The sequence below is a fragment of the Triticum aestivum genome, chromosome 1B (genome assembly GCF_018294505.1).
Source record: "Triticum aestivum cultivar Chinese Spring chromosome 1B, IWGSC CS RefSeq v2.1, whole genome shotgun sequence".
In the NCBI taxonomy this organism is placed as follows: Eukaryota; Viridiplantae; Streptophyta; class Magnoliopsida; order Poales; family Poaceae; genus Triticum; species Triticum aestivum.
In genome coordinates, this window is record NC_057795.1 from 223,547,107 (window position 1) to 223,569,779 (window position 22,673).

A 22,673-nucleotide genomic window follows, 5' to 3' on the forward strand; every position below is an offset into this window, starting at 1 on the left:
AGGAGGAGTGGCCTGACACTTTGCCGGACTTGGAGGAGGAGTGGCCTGACACTTTGCCGGACTTGGTGGACTTGCAGGAGCGGGAGACTGCTGACTCGGTGGCGGACTTCGACGAGGAGTCGGCTGACGCGGTGTCGGTGGCCTTCGAATGATGATGCAATCCTTTTTTCATAGGATGATACGATGTTTGGCGTCTCCGAAAAAGCGCTCGTCGTCACCTCCAGGATAGTCAAGCTCTAGCTCCGAATATGGGTCCACCACCTCATCAACCAAGACACGAGCATTTCCCACTGGAATCGGGTTGCAATGGAAGGTTGCCTCGGGGGGATTTGTAAAAGCAACGGCGTCCGCCACCTTCATGGATATGTTCTTCATTTTGACGTGTAGCTCGCAGCTAGTGTTCTCCGTGATGTCATCCACGGGGTATCTACCCAGCATTGCGTCGTCCGGGGCGAAACCCACGCTGCTTCTCGGCATGGATGGGGCGGTGCTATCCAATGCTGGATCATTCGCTAGCTGCTGCAGCTGCTGAGACCCCCTTTGCTGGGTAAGTGAGTCGATCTGCTCCTGCTGCCGCTGGAATTTGACTACCAATTCCGCTTGACTTGCTTCTAGGCCTTGAAGGCGTTCATAGTCCCGCTTCCTCTGCTCCTCCTCCATCTTCCTCTTCTTCTCCTCCGCAATCTTCTTTCTCGCACGGGTTCTGTAGTCGGTGTTCCAGTCTGAGAACCCCTCATACCACGAAATAGCGCCCTTGCCTCGTGTTCTTCCCGGGTGTTCAAGATTTCCCAGGGCACGCGTAAGCTCGTCGTTCTCTCTGTTGGGCTGGAACACCCCCGATCGTGCCTCTTCTATTGCAACAAGTATCGCATCGTCGGCTCCCTTCAGACTTGCCCTCGTCGAAACATTGTCTGTCTTCGGGTCCAATTCCCCCCCATGCGCATAGAACCAAGTCCTGACCCTGGGGGGGGGGGGCAACTCTTAGTAACCGGAGTGGCACCTGCATCCTCCATCTCTTTCTCAGACTTATCCCACTTAGGCATTGCCACCGCATAGCCATCTGGCCCCAGCTTATGGAACTTATCCTTTTTTCGGCATTCTTCTTGTTTATTCTCGACCGTTCCTTAGCTAATTCCGAATCCTTGAATTTCACGAAATCGTCCCAATGAGCACGTTGGTTCTCTAGTGTTCCCTCGAATACTGGAGTCTTCCTTCCTCCCTTGACGTACTTGTCCCATTCACGATTCTTGTGGTTCTTGAATGCAACCGCCATCTTCCTAAGAGCAGCGTCCTTGACTTTCTGCACATCTGCTTCTGTGAAATGATCTGGTAGGGTGAAATGTTCCATGAGAGTATCCCAAAGCAGATCTTTTTGATTCTTGTCGATAAAAGTAACATCTGGACGTGGAGCAGCGTCCTCTTTGTCTTTTTGTCTTTTGTCTTTTGCTGGCTCTCTCCATTCTTGAAGGGAGATCGGGAGTTGGTCCTTCACAAGAACTCCGCACTGACGAACGAACTTGTCCGCAATCTTCTTAGGCGCTAATGGTTCGCCACTAGGTCTGATTGCCTCGATATTGTACTTTACGCCCTCCTTCAACTTTTTGTTCGGGCCTCGTTTCGTCCTTTTGCCTGAAGATTTGCTCGATCCGGATGGCTGAAAGAACAAAGATCGATTCGTTAATATATCTTCAAGTCATTTAAAACATGTGATGATCACCAGATAACTGCTTATATAAATATATATACCTCGCCGGTCTTTGTTGTTTCAGGATCAACATGTTCTTCGTCATCGTCATAATCGTAGTTCATGACTTCATTAATTCGGTCGTCGCGATCGAATATCATATCACCCTCTCCGGTGTTGTTTAGAAATTCGGAGCCGTCATAATCTTCTTCATTCTGATCATCATTTGGCCCGTGTATCATATCGAACATGGTCTGTTCTCCCTCTCTGTCGGTATTGTCTGCCATAGCTTTTATTTAACTAATTCAAAAGAAATATAAAACAATTTAGTATTCAAATTACATCGTCTCGAATAATAGATATAATCTCGAATACTTCGTCTAGAATAATAGATATAATCTCGAATACATCGTCTCAAATAATATATAATATTGAATAGTACATCACTGGCTAGCTAATTAAAGATCGAATACTACAAAAGAATCTAGGACACTCGCGGTTCCTGCGGCGCGGGCGGTGGACACCCAAAGAGAAGGAACCCTCATAGGATCATAGCTGAAGTGAGATCCCCGAAGATACTGCCAGGTATTGGAGAACCTGCCGCCCTCTAACGCAACCATGTAGCGATGGATGTGCTCGTCCTCCTCCCTGACACGGCGACGTACCACCTCCGGCGGGGCCGGGTCCCTCCGCACCGAAACTGGCCCACGCGAACGCCACCAAACGAGATCAGGGTCGACGACGGGACCCGGGGCCGGGTTCCTCATCAAGCGGCGCGCCCCTCCAGGCAGCACCTCCCAGTGCCAGCCCGGCGGAGCCCAGTCCCGGACATGGGTCGGCTGGACGTCGTCGCGGACGGGTCGACGGCGAGGATGCGGGCCGGGCATCGTCGAGAACAAATACTAGCTATATGCCCGCAAAAAGTAACAATTTTTTAATGATTGGATTTTGATAACTAAAATTTCTAACATTTCTATATAACACTAATTATGCTAATCTAAATAATCTAAATAACACTAAAATTTCTAACATTTCTATATAACACTAATTTCTAACATTTCTATATAACACTAATTTCTAACTGATTAAACACTAATTATATCCATCTAACATGCATTCATACATATATAATAGTGAAAAAATAATAATCTAAATAATCTAAACTAATTAAACATACAAAATACGCGTGTGTGTACTAATTAAACACTAATTATCTAAACTAATTAAACATACAAAATAATAATCTAAATAATCTAAATAATCTAAACTAATTAAAGACTAATTATCTAAATTAATTAAACATGCTTGTGTGTGTGTGTACGGGCTCGGGGAGGGCTCACAGCGGGCGACGGCGACGGCGAGGCGAGGCGACGGCGAGGCGACGGCGAGGCGACGGCGGGGACGGCGCGACGGGGACGGGCCCGGGGCGGCGACGGAGACGAGGACGGCGACGGGGACGGGGGCGGCGACGGGGGCGGCGAGGGAGACGATCGAGGGCGGCGGCGACGGCGACGGAGACGGAAACAGAGGAACGAACAGAGAGGGAAACTGAAATTTTCGTAGTCGTTGTATATATAGAAGGCACCTTTAGTACCGGTTGGAACCACCAACCGGTACTAAAGGCCTATTTTGGCCAGACCAAGCGGCGAGAAACGACCCCCTTTAATACCGAGTGGTGGCACAAACCGGTAGTAAAGGCCCCCCCTTTAGTACCGGTTTGTGCCACGACCCGGTACTAAAGGGGGTGCGCTGGCGCAGGTGCGGTGCGGCAAGTTTAGTCCCACCTCGCTAGCCGAGGGGCGACCGCACTGGTTTATAAACCCCCGTGCGGTCACTCTCTCGAGCTCCTCTCCAAAGCAGGCTTACTGGGCCTACGTGTTCTTTGCAGCCCTGTGGGCCCACTTGGCCTTTGCGGGCCTGCATCCTGGCCCAACGACAGGTTGGGTTTCTAGTCGTATGCAGGCCGCTCTGGCCTAGTAGGCGGGCTTATTTTTATTTTATTTTTTTGCTTTATTTATTTTTGTGTTTTTTTTGTGTATTTAGAGTTTCTTTGTGAATATTTTTGTTTTAGGTACAAAAAATTACAAACTTTTTGTTAGTGCCCGTAGTTTTCAAATTTGAATAGTTTAAATTTTGAATTATTTGAAATTAGTGTGAATGTATTACCATTTATCTCGTACCCTTTGAAAGTCATTATATTCGAAGATGGTAACTGGGACAGCAAGTACAGGTCATCTTCAATAGAGGTGTCATGCATGGTACGTGTCTGCAACCAGCTGGCGAAACTCCTGGTTTGTTCACGTGTAATCCAGTCATCAGACCGCTCCGAGTGTTTGGAGCGTAGAAAATTCTTGTGTTCATCCTCGAAGCCACCAAGGCGGAATTCTGTAGAACTGTGTAGTATGCTTCAGTGAGAGAATGTCCGTCCATACATATTATTTGTTCCCCTCCTAGCGTGCCTTTTCCATCCAGTCTGCCCTTATGCCGCGATTCAGGAACACCAATCGGCTTAAGGTCAGGAATAAAGTCAATACAAAACTCAATGACCTCCTCATTTTGATGGCCCTTGGAGATGCTTCCTTCTGGCCTAGCATGGTTATGAACATATTTTTTTAAGACTCCCATGAACCTCTCAAAGGGGAACATATTGTGTAGAAATACAGGACCCAAAACGTTAATCTCTTGGCACAGGTGAACTAGGACGTGTGTCATGATGTTGAAGAAGGATGGTGGGAACACCAACTCGAAACTGACAAGACATTGCACCAAATCATTCTGTAACCTTGGTATGATTTCTGGATCGATTACCTTCTAAGAGATTGCATTGAGAAATGCACATAGCTTCACAATGGCTAATCGAACGTTTTCCGGTAGAAGCCCCCTCAATGCAACCGGAAGCAGTTGCGTTATAATCACGTGGCAGTCATGAGACTTTAGGTTCTGGAACTTTTTCTCTGCCATGTTTATTATTCCCTTTATATTCGACGAGAAGCCAGACGGTACCTTAATACTGAGCAGGCATTCAAAGAAGATTTCCTTCTCTTCTTTGGTAAGAGCGTAGCTTGCATGACCCTGATGTATGCCGTCTTCTCCGTGCATACGTTGCCGGTCCTCCCGTGCCTCAGGTGTATCTTTTGTCTTCCCATACACGCCCAAGAAGCCAAGCAGGGTCACGCAAAGATTCTTCGTCACGTGCATCACGTCGATTGCGGAGCGGACCTCTAGGTCTTTTCAATATGGCAGGTCCCAAAATATAGATTTCTTCTTCCACATGGGTGCGCGTCCGTCAACGTCCTTTGGAACAGATTGTCCGCCAGGACCCTTTCAAAATATCACCTTCAAATCCTTCCCATATCATGCACATCAGCACCAGTACGGTGGCGAGGCTTCGTCCGGTGATCCGCCTCACCTTTGAAATGCTTGCCTTTCTTTCTTACGGGATGCCTGCTCGGAAGAAATCGACGATGTCCTAGGTACACATTCTTCTTACAACTATTCAAATATATACTGTCGGTATCATCCAAACAGTGCGTGCATCCGTGGTATCCCTTGTTTGTCTGTCCTGAAAGGTTACTGAGAGCAGGCCAATCATTGATGGTCACGAACAGCAATGCCTTTAGGTCAAATTCTTCCTGTTTGTGCTCATCCCATGCACGTACACCTGTTCCATTCCACAGTTGTAAGAGTTCTTCAACTAATGGCCTTAGATACACATCAATATCGTTGCCGGGTTGTTTAGGGCCTTGGATGAGCACTGGCATCATAATGAACTTCCGCTTCATGCACAACCAAGAAGGAAGGTTATACAAACATAGAGTCACAGGCCAGGTGCTATGGTTGCTGCTCTGCTCCCCAAAAGGATTAATGTCATCTGCGCTTAGACCAAACCATACGCTCCTTGCGTCATCTGCAAACTCCTTCCCGTACTTTCTTTCAATTTTTCTCCACTGCGACCCGTCAGCGGGTACTCTCAACTTTCCGTCTTTCTTACGGTCTTCTCTGTGCCATCGCATCGCCTTGGCATGCTCTTTGTTTTGGAACAAACGTTTCAACCGTGGTATTATAGGAGAATACCACATCACCTTGGCAGGAATCTTCTTCCTGGGGCGCTCGCCCTCGACATCACCATGCTCATCGCGGCTGATCTTATAGCGCAATGCACCACATACCGGGCAAGCGTTCAAATCCTCGTACTCACCGCGGTAGAGGATGCAATCATTAGGGCATGCATGTATCTTCTGCACCTCTAACCCTAGAGGGCAGACAGCCTTCTTTGCTTCGTACGTACTCTCGGGCAATTCGTTGTCCTTTGGAAGCATATCCTTTATCATTACCAGCAACTTTCCAAATCCCTTGTCAGATACACCATTCTCTGCCTTCCATTGCAGCAATTTCAGTGTGGTGCCCAGCTTTTTCTTGTCACCTACGCAATTCGGGTACAACAATTTTTTGTGATCCTCTAACATGCGATGCAACTTCTTCTTCTCCAAATCACTTGCGCAGTTTCTCTTTGCATCGGCAATGGCCCGACCTAGATCATCAACGGGCTCATCTGATGCCTCTTCTTCAGCTTCTTCCTGCATTGCTGGCTCAGCTTCTTCCCGCATTACCGGCTCAGCTTCTTTCCCCATTGTTGTATCATCGTATTCAGGGAACCCATGGCCAGGATAGCTGTCGTCGTCCTCTTCTTCTTCATTGTCTTCCATCATAACCCCTCTTTCTCCGTGCTTGGTCCAAACATTATAGTGGGGCATGAAACCGGACTCAAACAGGTGGACGTGAATGGTTCTTGACGTAGAGTAATTGCGACCATTCTTACAGCCAGCACATGGACAAGGCATAAAACCATCCGCCCGCTTGTTTGCCTCAGCTGCAAGCAGAAAAGTATGCACACCCTCAACGAACTGGGGAAAGCATCGGTCATCGTACATCCATTGCCGGCTCATCTTCATTACACAACACCGAATAGACCAAATTAATACAAGTTCATACATAAAGTTCATACAACACTTAAATGCAACAAACAAATAACTCTCTAGCTAAAGCATTTAAATGCAACAACAAATGCGATCAAGATCGCAACTAAGGTAACAATTGATCCAACAGCATAATGATACCAAGCCTCACTATCGATGGCATATTTTCTAATCTTTCTAATCTTCAAACGCATTTTCTCCTTGATCTTGTGATCATCGACGACATCGGCAACGTGCAACTCCAATTCCATCTTCTCCCCCTCAATTCTTTTCAATTTTTCTTTCAAGTACTCGTTTTCTCTTTCAACTAAATTTAACCTCTCGACAATAGGGTCGGTTGGAATTTCCGGTTCACATACCTCCTAGATAAAAATATCTATGTCAACTTGATGGGCATAATTTGTCATAAACACGAAATGCAACAAATAGTTTTAAAAGAGAATATAACACATCCGAATCATAACAAGGACGAGGGCCGACGGGGACGGATATCAAAACCATGACACTATGTATAACAAAGAACGTACGGGTAAGATAATTATTATACGAGTAACTATATATCCAAATCACACAAACATCAATTTTTTATATAAAATTTCATGAACAAGAGGCTCACCACAAGGTGGTGCCGGCGACGGGACGATGCGGGCGATCGACGGTGGTTACGACGGAGATTTAGAAGGCACTAAGTAAACCACACCTACATATGCAAACTAAGTGTTATTTTGACCTCAGATTGCATATAAATCAAATACTAGCACATATATATATTTCCTCCCAAATTACTAAACTCACAAATTAATAACTATATAAAGCATTGCAAGAGCTAATCTAGCAATGAGAGATGAAAGGACAAAGTTGCTAACCTTTGTGATCACTTGAATGGATGGGGGCCTTCAAATCTTGACAAATTTTGGGCAAAATGTGTGATGAGCTCGAGGGGAGAAGAGGAAGAACAGAGAGGAGAGGAGAGGGGAAAGGGGGAAGAACAGAGCGAGCTGGACGAAGGGTTTATATGCAGGAGGACCTATAGTACCGGTTCGTGGCACGAACCGGTACTAAAGGTGCCGGGTGGGGCCCAGACTGGCAACATCCTGCCACCACCCTCATTAGTACCAGTTCGTGGCACGAACCGGTGCTAAAGGTTAGCCACGAACCGGTACTAATGGGAGCGGCCCGGCTAGCCGTTGGAACCGGCACTAATGTATACATTTGTGCCGGCTCTAATACAAACCGGCACTAATGTGCTTCACGTTTGACCCTTTTTCTACTAGTGCGTTCTTCTCCGTGAGGAGGTCTTGATGGTCTTCCCTAGAAAGGGGTCTTGAATCCGCTTGGGGGATCTTCTCCGAAGAGGTCGTGAGCTCCGAGGAGAAGTAACCAAGTGGATGAGCAAGGCTCTCACACAAATATGAGCTAAACCAATGCTAACCCTAGCTAGGAGGTGGGAGAGGCCTATTTATAGTTTTAGTGCAATAGGGGGCGAAGTGAAGGGGTACATGGGCTTCGGCCCGAAACTGTGCGCAGACAGGTAGAGGACGTCCGCTGGGGACCGGTCGTCCGGTGGCTCATGGGGGTCCGGACGTCCGGTGTCGTCGGACGTCCGCTAGATGCGTTCTGTGAAGGAGGCGCCGGTCGTCCGGTATCTTCATACTTCCGTTAATATCCATTCTGTTGGGGGGGTGCCGGACGTCCGGTGACTTCGGTCGTCCGCTCGCTGGAGAGTGTGGCCGGTCGTCCGGTCCGGGCCGGACGTCCGCTCGCTGGGGCCTGCGTTGGCTGGGACTTGGCAGCTGGGCTTCAGGCGCCGGACGTCCGGTCCCGACCGGTCGTCCGATGGCTGGAGTTTTCTCCGGTAGATCTTCTTCTTGACCTTCGCGGTTGGTAGCCTTGCCTTCTTGTCCGATGGATGTAGATGTACCATGGCTTTCCTCCAGGTACCTGATCACACACAGAGTGTCCATATGAGGTAGTAGCCAAGTCTCGTGAGTAGAGAGAGGAAGTTCGGAGAGGAGCGAGTTCACCTTATCTTCGATAGCCTTTGCTCTAGCTCTTGTCATGGGTCCAAGTGGTGTTGAGGGAGATGTAGACGCGTCCATGGGGATGAGCGAGGGATGCTCCGCATCAAACCCCTTGGCCACCAAGCGCGCCTTGTGCTTCTGAACATTGCCGCTGATGTCGCGCTTGAGCTTGTACACCCACTTGAGCCCGATGGCCTTGTGGCCTGCCGGCAGCTCAATGAGCCGCCAAGTCTTGTTGGCGACGATCGATGCCATCTCCTCGTCCATGGCGCGGCGCCACGCACCCTCCTCCTCTGCCTCTCGCAAAGGTTTTGGGTTCGTCGATCTCGCCAAGGTAGAGCTCGTCCTTGTGGGCCAGCATGACATAGTCCTCGTACTGCCGGTTCGGCTGCACAATGCCATCGCGAGCGCGCGTCGTCATGCGGTGCTGCTGGTGCTGTGGCTCATCGTGGTGCCCGTCCGTGTCACTGGCGGGCTCGGCCGCGGCGATCGGACCTGTCTAAGAGGCGCGCTGCGGGCTAGATGAGCTCGCGCTGCGTGCGCTTTCCTCCTGTGGCGTTGGAGCTCCTGCCGCAGTGTTCTCCTTCGGCGGTGTTGCAGGTGCGCCCGACTCTGCGCTCGCTGGTCGGCGCGTCGTGGTACGTGTCAGCGTGTAGGAGAAGGTGTCGACGGTGAAATCCACGTCCGCTGGCGCCGCCTCGTTCGCCTCCCAGTCCCACTGTGCACTCTTGTCGCAAACCACGTCGCGAGAGACATGTACACGGCCGCGGGCTGGGTCGTAGACGCGGTACGCCGCCGTTCCTGGCTCGTACGCGAGGAAGATCATGGGAGTGCTCCGGTCGTCCAACTTCGCCGCGTGTGGTTTCACCACCTTGACATGAGCGACACAGCCGAAGACGCGTAAGTGGCTCACATCAGGTTTGTGACCATGCCATACCTCGTAGGGCGTTCTGCCGTCGACGCTCTTCGTCGGTGATCTATTGAGGAGGTAGACGGCTGTGGTGACCGCCTCCCCCCAGAAGCATGCTGGTACCCCCTTGGCCTTCATCAGGCTCCGTGCGGCAACGAAGATCGTCTGATTTCGCCGCTCCACCATTCCGTTCTGCTGCGGTGAGTAGGGCGCCGTCAGCTGGCGCCCCATGCCCTCCTCAGCGAAGAAGGTGGTGAACGTGGCAGACGTGAACTCGCCTCCACGGTCCGTGCGGAGCAGGCGCAGTTTCCACCCTGTTTCCACCTCCACCCCGGCCTTGAAGTGCTTGATCGTCGTCGCGGCTTCGTCCTTCGTGGTGAGCAGCATGAGCCACATATAGCGGCTCAGGTCGTCGACGAGGAGGAGGAAGTAGCGCTTGCCCCCGGCCGTGGCCGACGCTATCGGGCCGCACAGGTCGCCGTGGACGAGATCCAGCAGGCCATCTGCTCGCCCCTTCGCCGCCTGCGGAAACGGCGCCCTCCTTTGCTTCCCTGCCAAGCAGCTGTCGCAGAGCTGCTGGGCGTGCTCGATCACCGGCAGGCCCCGAACCATATCGTGGCGCGCGAGCTTGCGGAGCGCGTCGAAGTTGAGGTGCCCGTAGCGTTCGTGCCACCTCCAGGCTAGCTCCCCGGTGCGCGCAGCGAGGCATACCGGCTGTGTGGCGTCGAGGGTGACCACGTACAGGCGGTTCCACGTGCTCCACCCTGATGAGAAGCCGTTGCTGCTGGTCGCGCAAGCGCAGGACGCCATGCTCGATGAGGACCTGGCAGCCGTTTTCGTCGAGCTGGCCGAGGCTGATGATGTTGCTGCGGAGGCGGGGAATGTAGTACACATCAGTCAGAGCTCGGTGCTCACCATTGCGGCACGCGAAGATGATCGTGCCTCATCCTTGGATCTCCACCACGGATCCATCCCTGAATTTGACCGTGCCCGCGATGCCGGTGTCGAGCTCGGAGAAGACGCCTCTGACGCCGGTCATGTGATTGCTGGATTCGGTGTCGAGGAACCAGACGTCGTTGGCATGGGCCTCCCTCGAGAGGAAAACCTGATCCTCGACCAGCGTCACGTCTGTGGGCGCGCCCGTAGCTCGCACGTTTGTCGGGGCGTTGCCGCGCGCCGCCTGGGGCGCTCCCGGTGGCTGTATCGTGGCCATCAGGAGTGCGGGGCCCCGTTCGTGCAGGGTGCAAGCCCTCGCCAGCAGGAGACCCACGTCGTCGTCGTCGATCCTGGCAAGGTTGGCCTTTGGCTGGAGCTGGGGTTGGGCCGCCGGTGGCTGTGCCGGCACCGGCTGGCCCTGGCCCTTGCGCTCTCATCGCGGTTCCTTGCAATCCCTGGAGAAATGCCCGAGCTTGTTACAGTTGTAGCATTTCACCTTTGACATGTCGCGCCCACGTCGCTGTCCGCCGCCGCCACCCTGCGCCTTGCCCTGACGCTGGCCACCGCCACCAGACGAGCCAGAGCCTTGCCTCAGCTCCTGCTGGCCCTTCCGTGCGTACCACTCCTGTTCAGTGAGCAGGAGCTGCCCGCCGTGGCCTTTCGCGTCGGCGCGGTAGCGCTCCTTGGCGGAGCGGAGACGGCCGACGAACTCCTACACCGTTAGGTTCCTGAGATCAAGGAGGGTCTCGATGGCGCAGGTGATCTGGGTGTACCGAGCCGGCACGACGCGCAGGAACTTCTGCACCACGCGCACCTCCTCCACGTTGTCGCCCAGCGACCGGAGATTGTTGACGAGGGTGGTGATGCGCATGGCGAAGCCGTCCAGGGTCTCGCCATCCCTGAACGCGATCTACTCAAAGTCAGACCGGAGACGCTGCGCCGTGGCCTCTCGGACGCGGGTCACGCCCATCCGCATCGTGCGCACGGCCTCCCAGGCTTCGTACGCGGAATTCTTGACGGCGAGGACGCCGTGCATCTCCGGGGGCACCGCCCGAATCAGTGCGGCGAGCGCCGCCATGTCCTCACGGTCCGTGACCATGCCCTCGCCGAGCATGGCCTCCCAGAGGCCCTGCGCGCGCAGGTTGATCTGCATGACCAACGACCATTCGATGTAGTTGGTGGAGGTCAAGGTGGGGTAGACGATCGTGCCGCCGTGCCCGGCGGATTCCCGGATCACGCGCTCGTGGACGACCACCTCGCCCGTGTTCCTCCTGACGCGGCTGCGCCCGCGGCTTCGGCCGCGCGTCTCCGTAAGCGCCTATGGCGTTGCCTCCCTGCCGGTTCCCTGGGCAGCCGCGGCTGGTGCCTCGTCGGCGCCGGCCTCCCTGCTGCCCGCCATGGTCCCTCGTTGCCGGTGGCTCTGATGCCAATTGTCAGGCAGCGGCCGCGCTCTCTCGCTCTCTGAACTCTCTCTCTCTGAACTCAAGGAGACGAGTGATTTGCGCAGTGCACAACTAATACTGCTTTTTTGTCTTCTCTTCCTCTTATTCTGCTCTTCCTAACAGACACGGCCGATGCGCACGCCACTGCCCCATCCAAGCTGAACGTGCCATCCCACGTTCGCGGAGTAGGCGTGCTCACCGCGGCCATCATCTACACCTAGTCACGCTTGGCGCGCACAGATCGTGTGCTCGGCGTCTTATGCATGCAAGAAGCAAAACCCGGTCCAGCTACGAGATGGGTCAGGGTTTAACTAACAATGCTATTAATTAAGGATAGTTGCTGACTACATTGATCCCACGTTTAAGGCCTCGAGTAGCCTCTACGTAAGGTGAGTGTTGAAATATATTGCCCACCCTTCTCCATGTTAAGGAGTATTAGTATTGGTCTAGGAGTCCTTATTAGTCTATGTTTAGTTTCCTTACACCTCAAGTCATATGTAATATATATATGCCCCTTGGGCCTTCAATAAAGATAAGTTGCTTTCCTAACATGGTATTAGAGCTTAGCTTATTTTTTTTCGGTGCCGCAACTCGCCCTTCCGATCGAGTTCTTCCTCTCGATCTCTCGATCCAATCTTGCTCGAGCCGCTGCCCTTTTCTCATGGCCGACATTGCTGCAAGCACGCCTCAATCTACACCACGATACGCCGGCTCCTGCCCACCCGCCCGCCCGCCCGCTGGAGCCTGTTCCCGTGTTGATTCGCTGGATGTCCCGCGCTGCCTGAAACAGAGCTCCAGCTTGCCTGTGCAACTCGGGAGGCTGCTGGATGGGGTGCTGCTACGTGGTGCTCCTACCTGCTACGTGCTGCTGCTACGTGGTACTACTGCCTGCTACTACGTGTTGCTGCTAGTTCCCCATGGATCTAGTTCCGCCGTCCGGCTGCCTGCTTTGCTTTCGCTGTGTCTTGGTCCGGCTACGTGTTGCTGTGTCTCGGTCTGCTGCTTGATCTCGTAAAAAAAAATCTTTATGTTTCTTCCGCTGCTAGATTTTCCATCTATCTATTGCATCTAATATTGCTTTTAGTTTTCTTTTCTTTCATTGCGTCCACCAAATCCGTTAATATTTTGTGTTTCTCATGCCATACGAGTCCGTCCGTCAGCCATTTTCTGGTCATTGTCCTCTGTATAGGATTTCTGTGGCCTCTCTTTGCATTGTTGATCTAAGCCCATTCTCTTGCCGCCGAGCTTCTTTCGCCGTCGGTTTTCATGGACCATGATTCTTTAAGCAATGCTTCTCTTGATGTGCCATCTTTTTTCGACAACCCATCTTCTCTTGATACTTCTCTTTATCTTCTATCGATGCGGTGTCTTCCTCTGATGTGCCATCTCTTCGTTATCCCCTTTGGCGACTTAACAGGTTTTGAAGACTCTTCATGCTACGACGACACTCTCAAGACGCGGATTTGAATTATCAATTTTTTTAGTATTACACTTCTTCAAATACAATGCTATTGCATACGCTTTGCATTTGAGGGCGGGTGTTAAGGAGTATTAGTACTGGTCTAGGAGTCCTTATTAGTCTATGTTTAGTTTCCTTACACCTCAAGTCATATGTAATATATATATGCCCCTTGGGCCTTCAATAAAGATAAGTTGCTTTCCTAACACTCCAGACTTTTGGATGAACTGGCTGGTGCATGAATTCAGTAGACTGAGGTGTGTTCCGCAGTGCTACCCTATTCACTCGAGATTAAGCTTTATTTACTTTAGGTTATTTTTCTTAATCTGTACAGATATGCTCTCAGTTTCGCTGCATTTGTAGTTCGCAGCTAGTTACGTAAACTGTGAAGTACTAGTCAAGTAGCAGTACTTGTTAGTTTGATAGAGTGCACTACTACTAGAGTAGTCTTCACTGTTCACAATAGTGTTCCACGTTATTGAAATTTTTCGTATGCTTATCTACTTGCAACCATTATGTGTGGTGCTGTTCAATGATCACTGATGTTTATATGAGCGAGAAACATACTAGCTACTTTGGTTATTCTTATACAATTGCCAGGTTAATTTGATATAGTTGCCAGCTTTTCTAATACAGCTGCAAGTTTTTCTAAAGCAAATACCGAGCCCTCTAGTTTAGCTACCACGTTGTTCTTGTACAATTGCCAGGTTGGTCTAATAGAGGTGCCAGGCTGGTCTGATATACTCCCTCCGTCCAAAAATACTTGTCGTTGAAATGGATAAATATAGATGTATCTAGAACTAAAATATGTCTTGATACATCCATTTCTAGGACAAGTATTTCCGGACAGAGGGAGTAGTTGCCAGGTTTTCTATTACAGTTGCAGATATTTCTAATACTGTTGCCAAGTTCTTTTAAAGCAAGTACTGGCTTTTCAATTTATTTACCAGGTTCTTATACAGTTGCCAAGTCGGTCTGATAGAGTTGCTAGTTTTTTCAAAATCAACTACCAGGTTGCTTAGACACCCTTGCTAGGTTTTCTGATATACTGTAGTTGACAGTTTCCTCAAAAGCAATTACCAGGTTATCCGATGCAGCTATCAACTTGTTTAAGAACAGGTACCAGGTTTACTATCAGTTGCCGGGTTCTCCGATTTGTGTAGTACGTATATGCATAGACTCCCGGAGTAGAGGGCCAAAGCACAAAAAGCTGTTGTGTTTATTTGGTTGTTCGTTACCATCTACCTATTTTAGCTACAGTAACTAGGCAATTACAAAGCCATGTGCTGGCCTATCAGATTTCTGGCATTGTTCAAAATTTTATTAGCATCACCTAGCAATCTCTTATACTCATACCACACAAGGCCTGTAGTACTTCTACCACTTTTCCTGTAGTGCACCATAGCAGAAAAAGGCTAGCACACCCAACTCCCGCCCAACAGTTCACGCATGTCAAAGGGAATCAGTTGGTTGGCTGCTCGCGCCGCACACTAAGTTTCCGATCTATATTTAGCTATCTATCATAGATCACACTGATTTGTGCATATCAAGCCAGTTGTGGTGGTGTCTCTGTGATTTTAGTTCTTTCCTCTTCTTTTTTAATATAGATATATTTGAATCATTATACTTTTCTGCAGATATATTCAGGAAAATTATTCCAAAATTCGGGATGTTGAGAAGGAGCTAGAGAATCTTACTCTAGAAGTTAAACTGACAGCTGGACCAAAGAAAGCAGGTAAACTAATACTCCCTCCATTCCATAATATAGTGCGTATATATTTTTCAGAAGTAAAACTTCATAAACATTTACCAAGTTTATAGAGAAAAATATCGAGATATACAATACCAAATACATATCATTATATTCATCATAAGGCATAGTTTCTTATTGTATTTATTTGGTGTTATAGATATCGATAAATTTCTCTATATACTTGGTCAAACTTTATTAAGCTTGATTTTTGAAAAAAAATTCTGTACGCACTACATTGTAGAATGTTTTAAAAGGGAGTAGTTCTTTTGAGGCATACACATGGTTTAGCTTTTGTACATGCACTACTTCCACTTGGCTAAACTGATTATACTCTTATTTTTCCTGGTTCCAGCACTCGAGCATTTGAGGAAAAAGATTGAGATGTCAACTGAGCGAATACGTTTGGCTAAGGTGAAAGAGGACGAGGTAAAAAAGGTTGGACTTCTTCCCTCCTGATTATAATACAGTGACTTGTCATTATCTTATACAATTGTTTTGCTCCCTTCCAAAATATTTCCATCTGTTTGATTTTCAGTTACTAGCTACCTGTGTTGTGGATGAAATGGAAGATGCAACTTGTTTTGCAAGAAAACATAATACTGTTAGAGTATCACTATCACCTGTAGGGCAAACCCTAATACTGTTGGTTGCATCTTTCAGCAAATGTCACATGCGAAATTTGAGTTCATGAGACAATATATAAGATGCATGGAGAATAAATTGCTATTGTAGATAAACTAAATAAACTGAATTTATATTTTCCTCTGAAACTGCAACTATTATGTGTCTATTCGGATTATAACTTAAATTAGAATGCTATTAAACAAATGTAATATTGGAGATCAAGTGCATTCTTGTACATTGAGTTTTAATATATGAGAAGTTAGAAAGAAGTTAAACTTATGCTTGTTGAAGTAATGTGACGGAGGGGAATCTCTTCTGGTCCGGTATCTCAGTGTTAATGCCCAAAGAGAGGGAAACAGGGAGGATCCAGGAAGCGGGTGTTTAGTGAACTCCTATAATGATTTTTTTCTTCTGTTATAGTCTGGAACAAGTGTTTATTTTCTCTACGGAAATGCTTGTAATTAATCATTTTTTCTCCAGTTACATAATACTGTATGATTTAGCTGTTTGCTTTATATTGTTGATCTGTTAAATAACTTTTGCTAGTTTAGGCCTGGGAAGCTGCTGCACAAGTTGTTAAAGAGGAAGAGGAGGCTAAGCAGAGGCTATGTGACGATCTGAACCGGTTGGTATGTGTTTCCTTTTTTCTAGTCCTTATTCGCACACATAATGATCTTTTTCTTATTACATCATCGATTCAGTTGAGAATATCTTGGTTATTTGTTTCAATTAGGTTCAAGAGAGTGCGGCTTCACAATATTCGAGGTTAGAAGAGTTAAAGAAGCGTTTGGAATGTCTAAATCCCATCAGGGCTTCTGTCGATGTTTCTGTAAGTCGAGACATGTTTCTTTCCTGATAGCTATAGTTAGTTATTTCTTGCTGATGTTTGCATGCACATTCTTGTTTTTCGTCTCAGTTGAGTTGTACATTCTCGTGTTTATAATTATCAGGGTATCAACACTGTACAGCAGGCTACCACAAATTCGGTACCTCAGCAACCCACCTCACAAAATCTAGCGAATGCAATTGCCCCTGCAAGCAATGTCCACAAGCCCGCCACCAGCGGATCACAGCAACAAAGACCTGCTGAGGCGGAAAGGAAGCAGAGATCATCAAACTCGGGAGGAAGAGGGAGAGGCGGTGTGATGGTCCTCCCCAAGGGAAGGGGAAGCTCTGGATCAGGATGGACAGGTGCTGGGTTTGAGACATGATGCTGGGATCCGTAGTTATATATACTTGAAATAATTGGCATGGTTGTCTTGGTATAAAACGATGGCTTGGTTGGAACTGGAAGGCTGAAAGTGTAATGGAATGTCGATCCTTTTTGGATGTATATGTTGTGCAACAATAGAACATGTTATTCTTGAGAGCTGTAAGTTGTAAAACACCTGTAGTGTAACTGCCAATGCAGTCACTTCATTATTAGTACTAGCAAAGAGCCCGTGCGTTGCAACGGGAGAAAAAACATAACACACACTCTTAACCCAACAACCATCACTCAATAGGTCCATCTCTTTTATATTTGCGAGGCATCATATTTGTGTTGCCGCTTATCCTCCTTCTCACCCTCGCCGGTGATGGCCTCGGTGTTCGCATAAAACAACAAAAAATATGTTTGAATATGGTTAATCCTAAGGTGTCTCTCTCTCCCTCTCTCCTCCCTTGCCCCCCCTCTCTCTCGCTTTCTCTCATTCTCGCGATGAGAAATCTGTTGTTTTCCCCTGCGACATTTTTCTGAGGTATGCATGTGTAGTTATTGATGTTTTCTTTTGCCTATATGGTTATAGCGGGGTGTTTATTTGCAATCCAGATCGCCGCCGGTATGAAAGAAAAACGGATCTTGCGCTAGAAATTATAATTTTGCTTTCAAAACAATATTTAAAAAATATTTAACAGGTAAAATTAACATCATATTTAGATTTCATACATTTTTCTAATAAAATTTCATATATAATATGTTAAAATCGAAGTTACGGTTTAAAAGATACGGATAATTTAGCAAATCATTTGTTTGATTTAAATATATTCCAAAATAATATTAACAATACTTAATAGGTAAAAATAATCTTATATTCATATTCTACATATTTTTCTAATCAAATTTCATATATAACATGTTTAAAAAAGTATTTGTTTGACTTAAATATGATTCGCGGATGAATTTCCTAAAATGTTAGGGGGGTTTTCGGAAAACGTAAAATAACGGTTCTGGTGTGACTTAAATCCGGACGGCGGGTTGATTTCAAGAAAACACATGGACTTTTGTGTAAAATACGAAAAATGATTCATTTTGACTTAAAACAGGACTGCGGGTTGAATTCTCTGAAATAGAGGGACTTTTCTAAAAAATCCCATGACGGACGAAAGAAACCCAATTTACTTTATTATTAGGTAAAGATTGGAGTAAATATGCTGCTAATACAGTCGTCTTATCTACCCCTGTAATATATAATATATGGTGGGATACGAAACTCCCCTCTCGTCCGCTCCCGCGAGCGGCGAGGCGACCACTAGCTCAGCTCCTCCAGTCCCCTCCCCCACCCCCTCGCCGCCGCTGGTTCGCGCTGCCGGCCGGCATCGGTGGCGACGGGGCATCTTCCCCTTCCTCGCGGTGGACCGGCACGGAGGCGCGCGGCTCTGCAGGGCGGCGCGACGTGGTGGGGGCCAGGGCGGCACAATGGTGGCGATCAAGGTTGGCGGCGCGGGCGGCTGTGCATCAGGGGCGCGTTGGGGCGTGCCTGCGCGGGTGGCGGCGGCGAGCTCCTCGCCAGATCTGGATTAGGCGGTTGCTCCGGCCGGTGCCCAGCAGGTGGCGTGGGCTGAGGCGGCAAGGGCCTGCCGGCGGCGCGCGACGGCTGATGCGCTCGTCGTCGTTGGCATGGTGGCGGTGGTGGTGTTGCGTGCCGGCCAGATTTCGCCTTTTTTCCGGCCAGCGGCGCGGGTTTGGGCCCCCGGACCAGCGTGGTTGCGGTCCCGGCTGTGGGCGGCGGCGGCGAGGTGGCTTCGCCGTGCCGGCTCCACAGCAGCTCGGCGGGTCGACTGGGGTGGCGGCTGGCTTTTCGACGTCGGCTTGTCTGTAGGCGGCCCGTTTCGACCTTTGGCCCTCTCCTCGTCGTCTGGTTGCTACCTTCGTCGAAGGTCGGCCTTCCCCCGACTTCGGTCCATCGCTCGTCTCGCGCTCGGCCGCAGGACCGACCTCGTCTCGCGCCCGGCAGTAGAACCGACCTCGTCTCGCGCCCGGCAGCAGGACCGTGCTCGTCTCGCGCCCGACAGCAGGACATGTCGATGGAGGCCAATTTTGGGCGGCCTCTGGGTTTCGGCATTGGGGGCAGCCAGGGGTGCGAAAGGCGGTTCCTTTCCGCTCGTATCTTTGGTTGGGGTTGCGGTGGGTCTCGAGTGAGGTGGTGTCAAGGTCTTGGATGCCAGGGCGGTGGCCCTGGTGGTGGCTTCGCGATGCTCTTGGGCAGAGCCCGTGGTTAGGTGCGGCCCGGTGGCCATGGCCGTGTGGGCGGCGTGGTCAATGGGTTGTGGCATCCAGTGGTGGTGAGTGTTGGACGGGGTGAAAATCTGATTTATCTTCGGATGGACTGGCGGCGGCGAAGCTCGCTCCCTTCTTGAAGGCGTCGTCGCTGCTCTCATTGCCCGTCATGTTGCTCCAGGGGAAACTCTGATCCTCGGGTCGAGCAGTGACGGCGCTCTGATGTCGTAATCTTCCTGAAGGCGCCGCCTTGGAGCACAAGGTTCGTCATATGCAACTTCTTCTCTTCGCGTTGGCGTGTCCACGGTTGAGGACTCCGGTTGCTGTTGTAGTACTAGGGTTAGTGTTACTGCGCTCAGCGCCTATGTATCCAGCCTTTGTGTGCGTGTGTTGTGGTGGTGTGCGTTCGTATCTGAGTTGTGGTCGGTCATTGCTTTATATATAAAGCGGGGCGAAAGACTTTTTTGATATTATAATATATATATCTTTATCTTTACCTACTAACCAGTAGAACGCCAGTGCGTTGCTACGGGCTATAATGCATATAATAAATTAAACAAATAATTAAGGTCGTCTCGAAGCATCTCTCACTCTCTATCTCTCTCATACATCTGGCTGTGTACAGACACCAAACATGCACCCAGCGGGCTCCTCAAAATCCAACCGCCCGGATAGTCCGGGCTCCCCAAATTCAGCCCATATGTGGGTGAGAAATGTGGTTGTCTGGACTATCCGCCATGTTATCTCCAACACGTGGTCCCAACCGAATTACACATCCCAACACGCACCCTTCCGTTTTAAACCGGATGACGCCCACGTTATCTTCGCCATAGCACCAACGGTACTTCACACAGTTTTTCCCATGAATCGTCAACGTACTTTCCCATGGATCGTGAATGAGGAGCCCCCCGCCAACCACCCGGCTTTCCCCGCTGATCCCCTCCCCACTCGTGACGCCCCTTAGCCAAGACGGCAGATCTGATGCCTCCCGGGCCATTGCCACGTTGTAACATATACAGTTGAATGTCGTGCATTACCACGAAATAAAAATATGATGTCCGTTGTTGGACAAACAACTAATACGCCACTGTGTCCGTTATTAACTCCAACCATGAGAATCCGCATAATACTTATTTTCTCCAACTATGAGAATCCCCATAATACTTATTTACATCAACTATGAGAATCCACACATGAGAATCCACACGTCTTTCTTTGTCCTCTCCACTTTCATTCATGTGTTCTGCTTTCTTCCTCTGACCAACCAGCTGACCTAGATCTGCGAAAAGGAACAAAATTGTAAAGCAATATAGCATAGTAACGCATCACTTATATATTATGTATTGGCGAAAACATGTGATCATTTGCCCAGCAAATACCTTTCATTGAGTTAGTTATTATTACACGTGCATTGTTCCATTCACTCGACAATAAATGGATGATCTTTTCAATTTAAAATGCTATATGTGAACTACAAAGTGACCGAAGATCACAGTAGACGGAGATATTGCTACTAACTCAGCAGTTGGAACTACCGCGAATACTAATATTAGCTTTGACACTTGTCTATAGCTAAGTAATGCGATCAAATTTGTCTTCTTTTAAAAAACATGTAAGATCAGTTTCGTACTATTTTGAATGAATTGGCAATGTTCCTCAATTAAATTCGGCATAAGGCCTTTAATTAAAGTTGGTCCTCAGTTCTTGTTTTATGCTCATTTTATTTGGACCAACACAAAAGCTTTGTGTGAGTTTAATAAAGAACTCTAAGCTAACTCAAGTTTACACATAAACTCAAAATTACAAGGAAAATTGGAAAAATATAATGGTGCCATCTTCAAAAGGTTTCCTTTGCAAACTTAGCCACTGCCAATGGTTATCCAACAACAAACTAAAAAGATAATATAATCATTAAATATTACTCTAGAAGGAAGCTCGTCGCATGACAATTTGTACCATAAATCATGTTTACTACACAAGCAACTTTATATATACCATGTCCCAAATAAACTCTTAGAGAATAATCAAATGACGAGGTGAACAAGATCTCTAGCTCGTACCCAGAATTTAATGTTTTATGGGTATGTGCATCATTTGATGCACAGGCTTTTACGAAAAAACAGACTCGATTTTTCCTTATTCCGCGGGAGGCCTTTGACCAAGAATATTTCACCTAGAAGGATGAAATATATTCATAAAATTGTTAATACTTCAAATGGAATACGGAAAACTGAATGTCATAGCAGGATATATATAGGTCTCGGTTCAAGAGGAAGAAGCAGTATTAAGCACAAAGATGGATCTGCATGACAAGTAATATTTTTCTCGAAGTATATGTAGAAATAGTACACACACATGAAAAAAATAGTTCTGGCATGAGTGCTGAACGCAATTTTAAGAAAGCTATTACAGGTTCATTGCACTGCCGACTACAATATATTTTTCTGTAAAAGGTGCCACATACTTATTGGACTTTTGAATATTTTATATTTGAAAAGTTATAGAAGCCTCTAAAGCGTGATTAGTGAAATATTTGAATCTCATGCCTATAGAAATATACTACTGCCTAAGTTGACCAACTACATCCTTATATAATATTGGAAAAATCAGGGACCAAAGGACCATCTCTTCCTAATGCATAACCTGTAGAACTCCATTACTGCTTAAGTTGATCAACTACATCCTTGTCTAATATATAACGGATAAATCATAAATCAATGGACCATATGTTTCAGACGCTATTCCTCCTTTTGTGTTGTCTGTTTGATCATTAGCATTTATTTTTATCATCATGCTAGCAGTCATGTTCTGAAATTTCCAACTACAGAACTGCTCCGCCTACATCTTAATATATCATGCCTCGGCTATAAAGTTGACATAATCCTAAAATATTTGCTATATTATATTACAAAATTAGAATACCGATTTGTACTTATGAGAGTCTCGTAAGTTTCATGAGCACATCAAACTACGTACCAGTTAAGCATGTACACTGAAAATACTGCAGTAATGTTGTCCGTTTGAAATTCCAGATGATGCAGTTGTCAAAGAATGCCTCTGCATGACTTGCACCAAAATAATACATGTCACATATTACCGCCAACTGATAGTAATTCTAAGAGTTCAACGAAGTGCAAAACTTTGAATATCTAAAAAATATCAACATAACATACGGATATTTATTTTGCATGTCACATCGTTCAACTGCTAATGTTTTATGTTAAATACTCCCTCCGTCCAAAATTACTTGCTGCTCAAACGGCATCCATTTGAGTGACAAGTAATTCCAAACAGAGGAAGTAATAATTAGTTCTCCATCCAGTTGAATTCAACAAAGCCTGACAAAAGTCTTATTTACCTTCAGACTAGTTGAGACTTGAGAGAGCCACA

The 22,673-nt window shown here is 47.9% G+C and overlaps 1 protein-coding gene and 1 long non-coding RNA gene across 3 annotated transcripts in view; one reads left to right on the top strand and one right to left on the bottom strand.

Annotated features, from left to right (window-relative positions):
• The window catches only part of LOC123116997 (uncharacterized), a 30,819-nt gene extending 13,547 nt beyond the window's left edge, over positions 1 to 17,272 (top strand). The window contains exons 3-7 of one of the 2 annotated variants that reach the window (XM_044537863.1): positions 15,066 to 15,163; positions 15,534 to 15,607; positions 16,357 to 16,434; positions 16,539 to 16,634; positions 16,756 to 17,272. In XM_044537863.1, coding sequence (XP_044393798.1) covers positions 15,066 to 15,163; positions 15,534 to 15,607; positions 16,357 to 16,434; positions 16,539 to 16,634; positions 16,756 to 17,016 — 607 coding nt within the window. In that variant the 3' untranslated portion in view covers positions 17,017 to 17,272. Of the gene's footprint in view, positions 1 to 15,065; positions 15,164 to 15,533; positions 15,617 to 16,356; positions 16,435 to 16,538; positions 16,635 to 16,755 lie in introns of both variants that reach the window. The other variant, XM_044537858.1, reaches the window with a different exon arrangement.
• A 3,110-nt stretch (positions 17,273 to 20,382) lies between these two features.
• On the bottom strand, positions 20,383 to 22,315 carry LOC123089702 (uncharacterized). Its single transcript, XR_006442361.1, has 3 exons — positions 22,260 to 22,315; positions 21,344 to 21,456; positions 20,383 to 20,562 (listed from the first exon to the last, which is right to left on the bottom strand). It is a non-coding gene; the product is annotated as an uncharacterized lncRNA (long non-coding RNA).
• Positions 22,316 to 22,673: the final 358 nt, after the last annotated feature.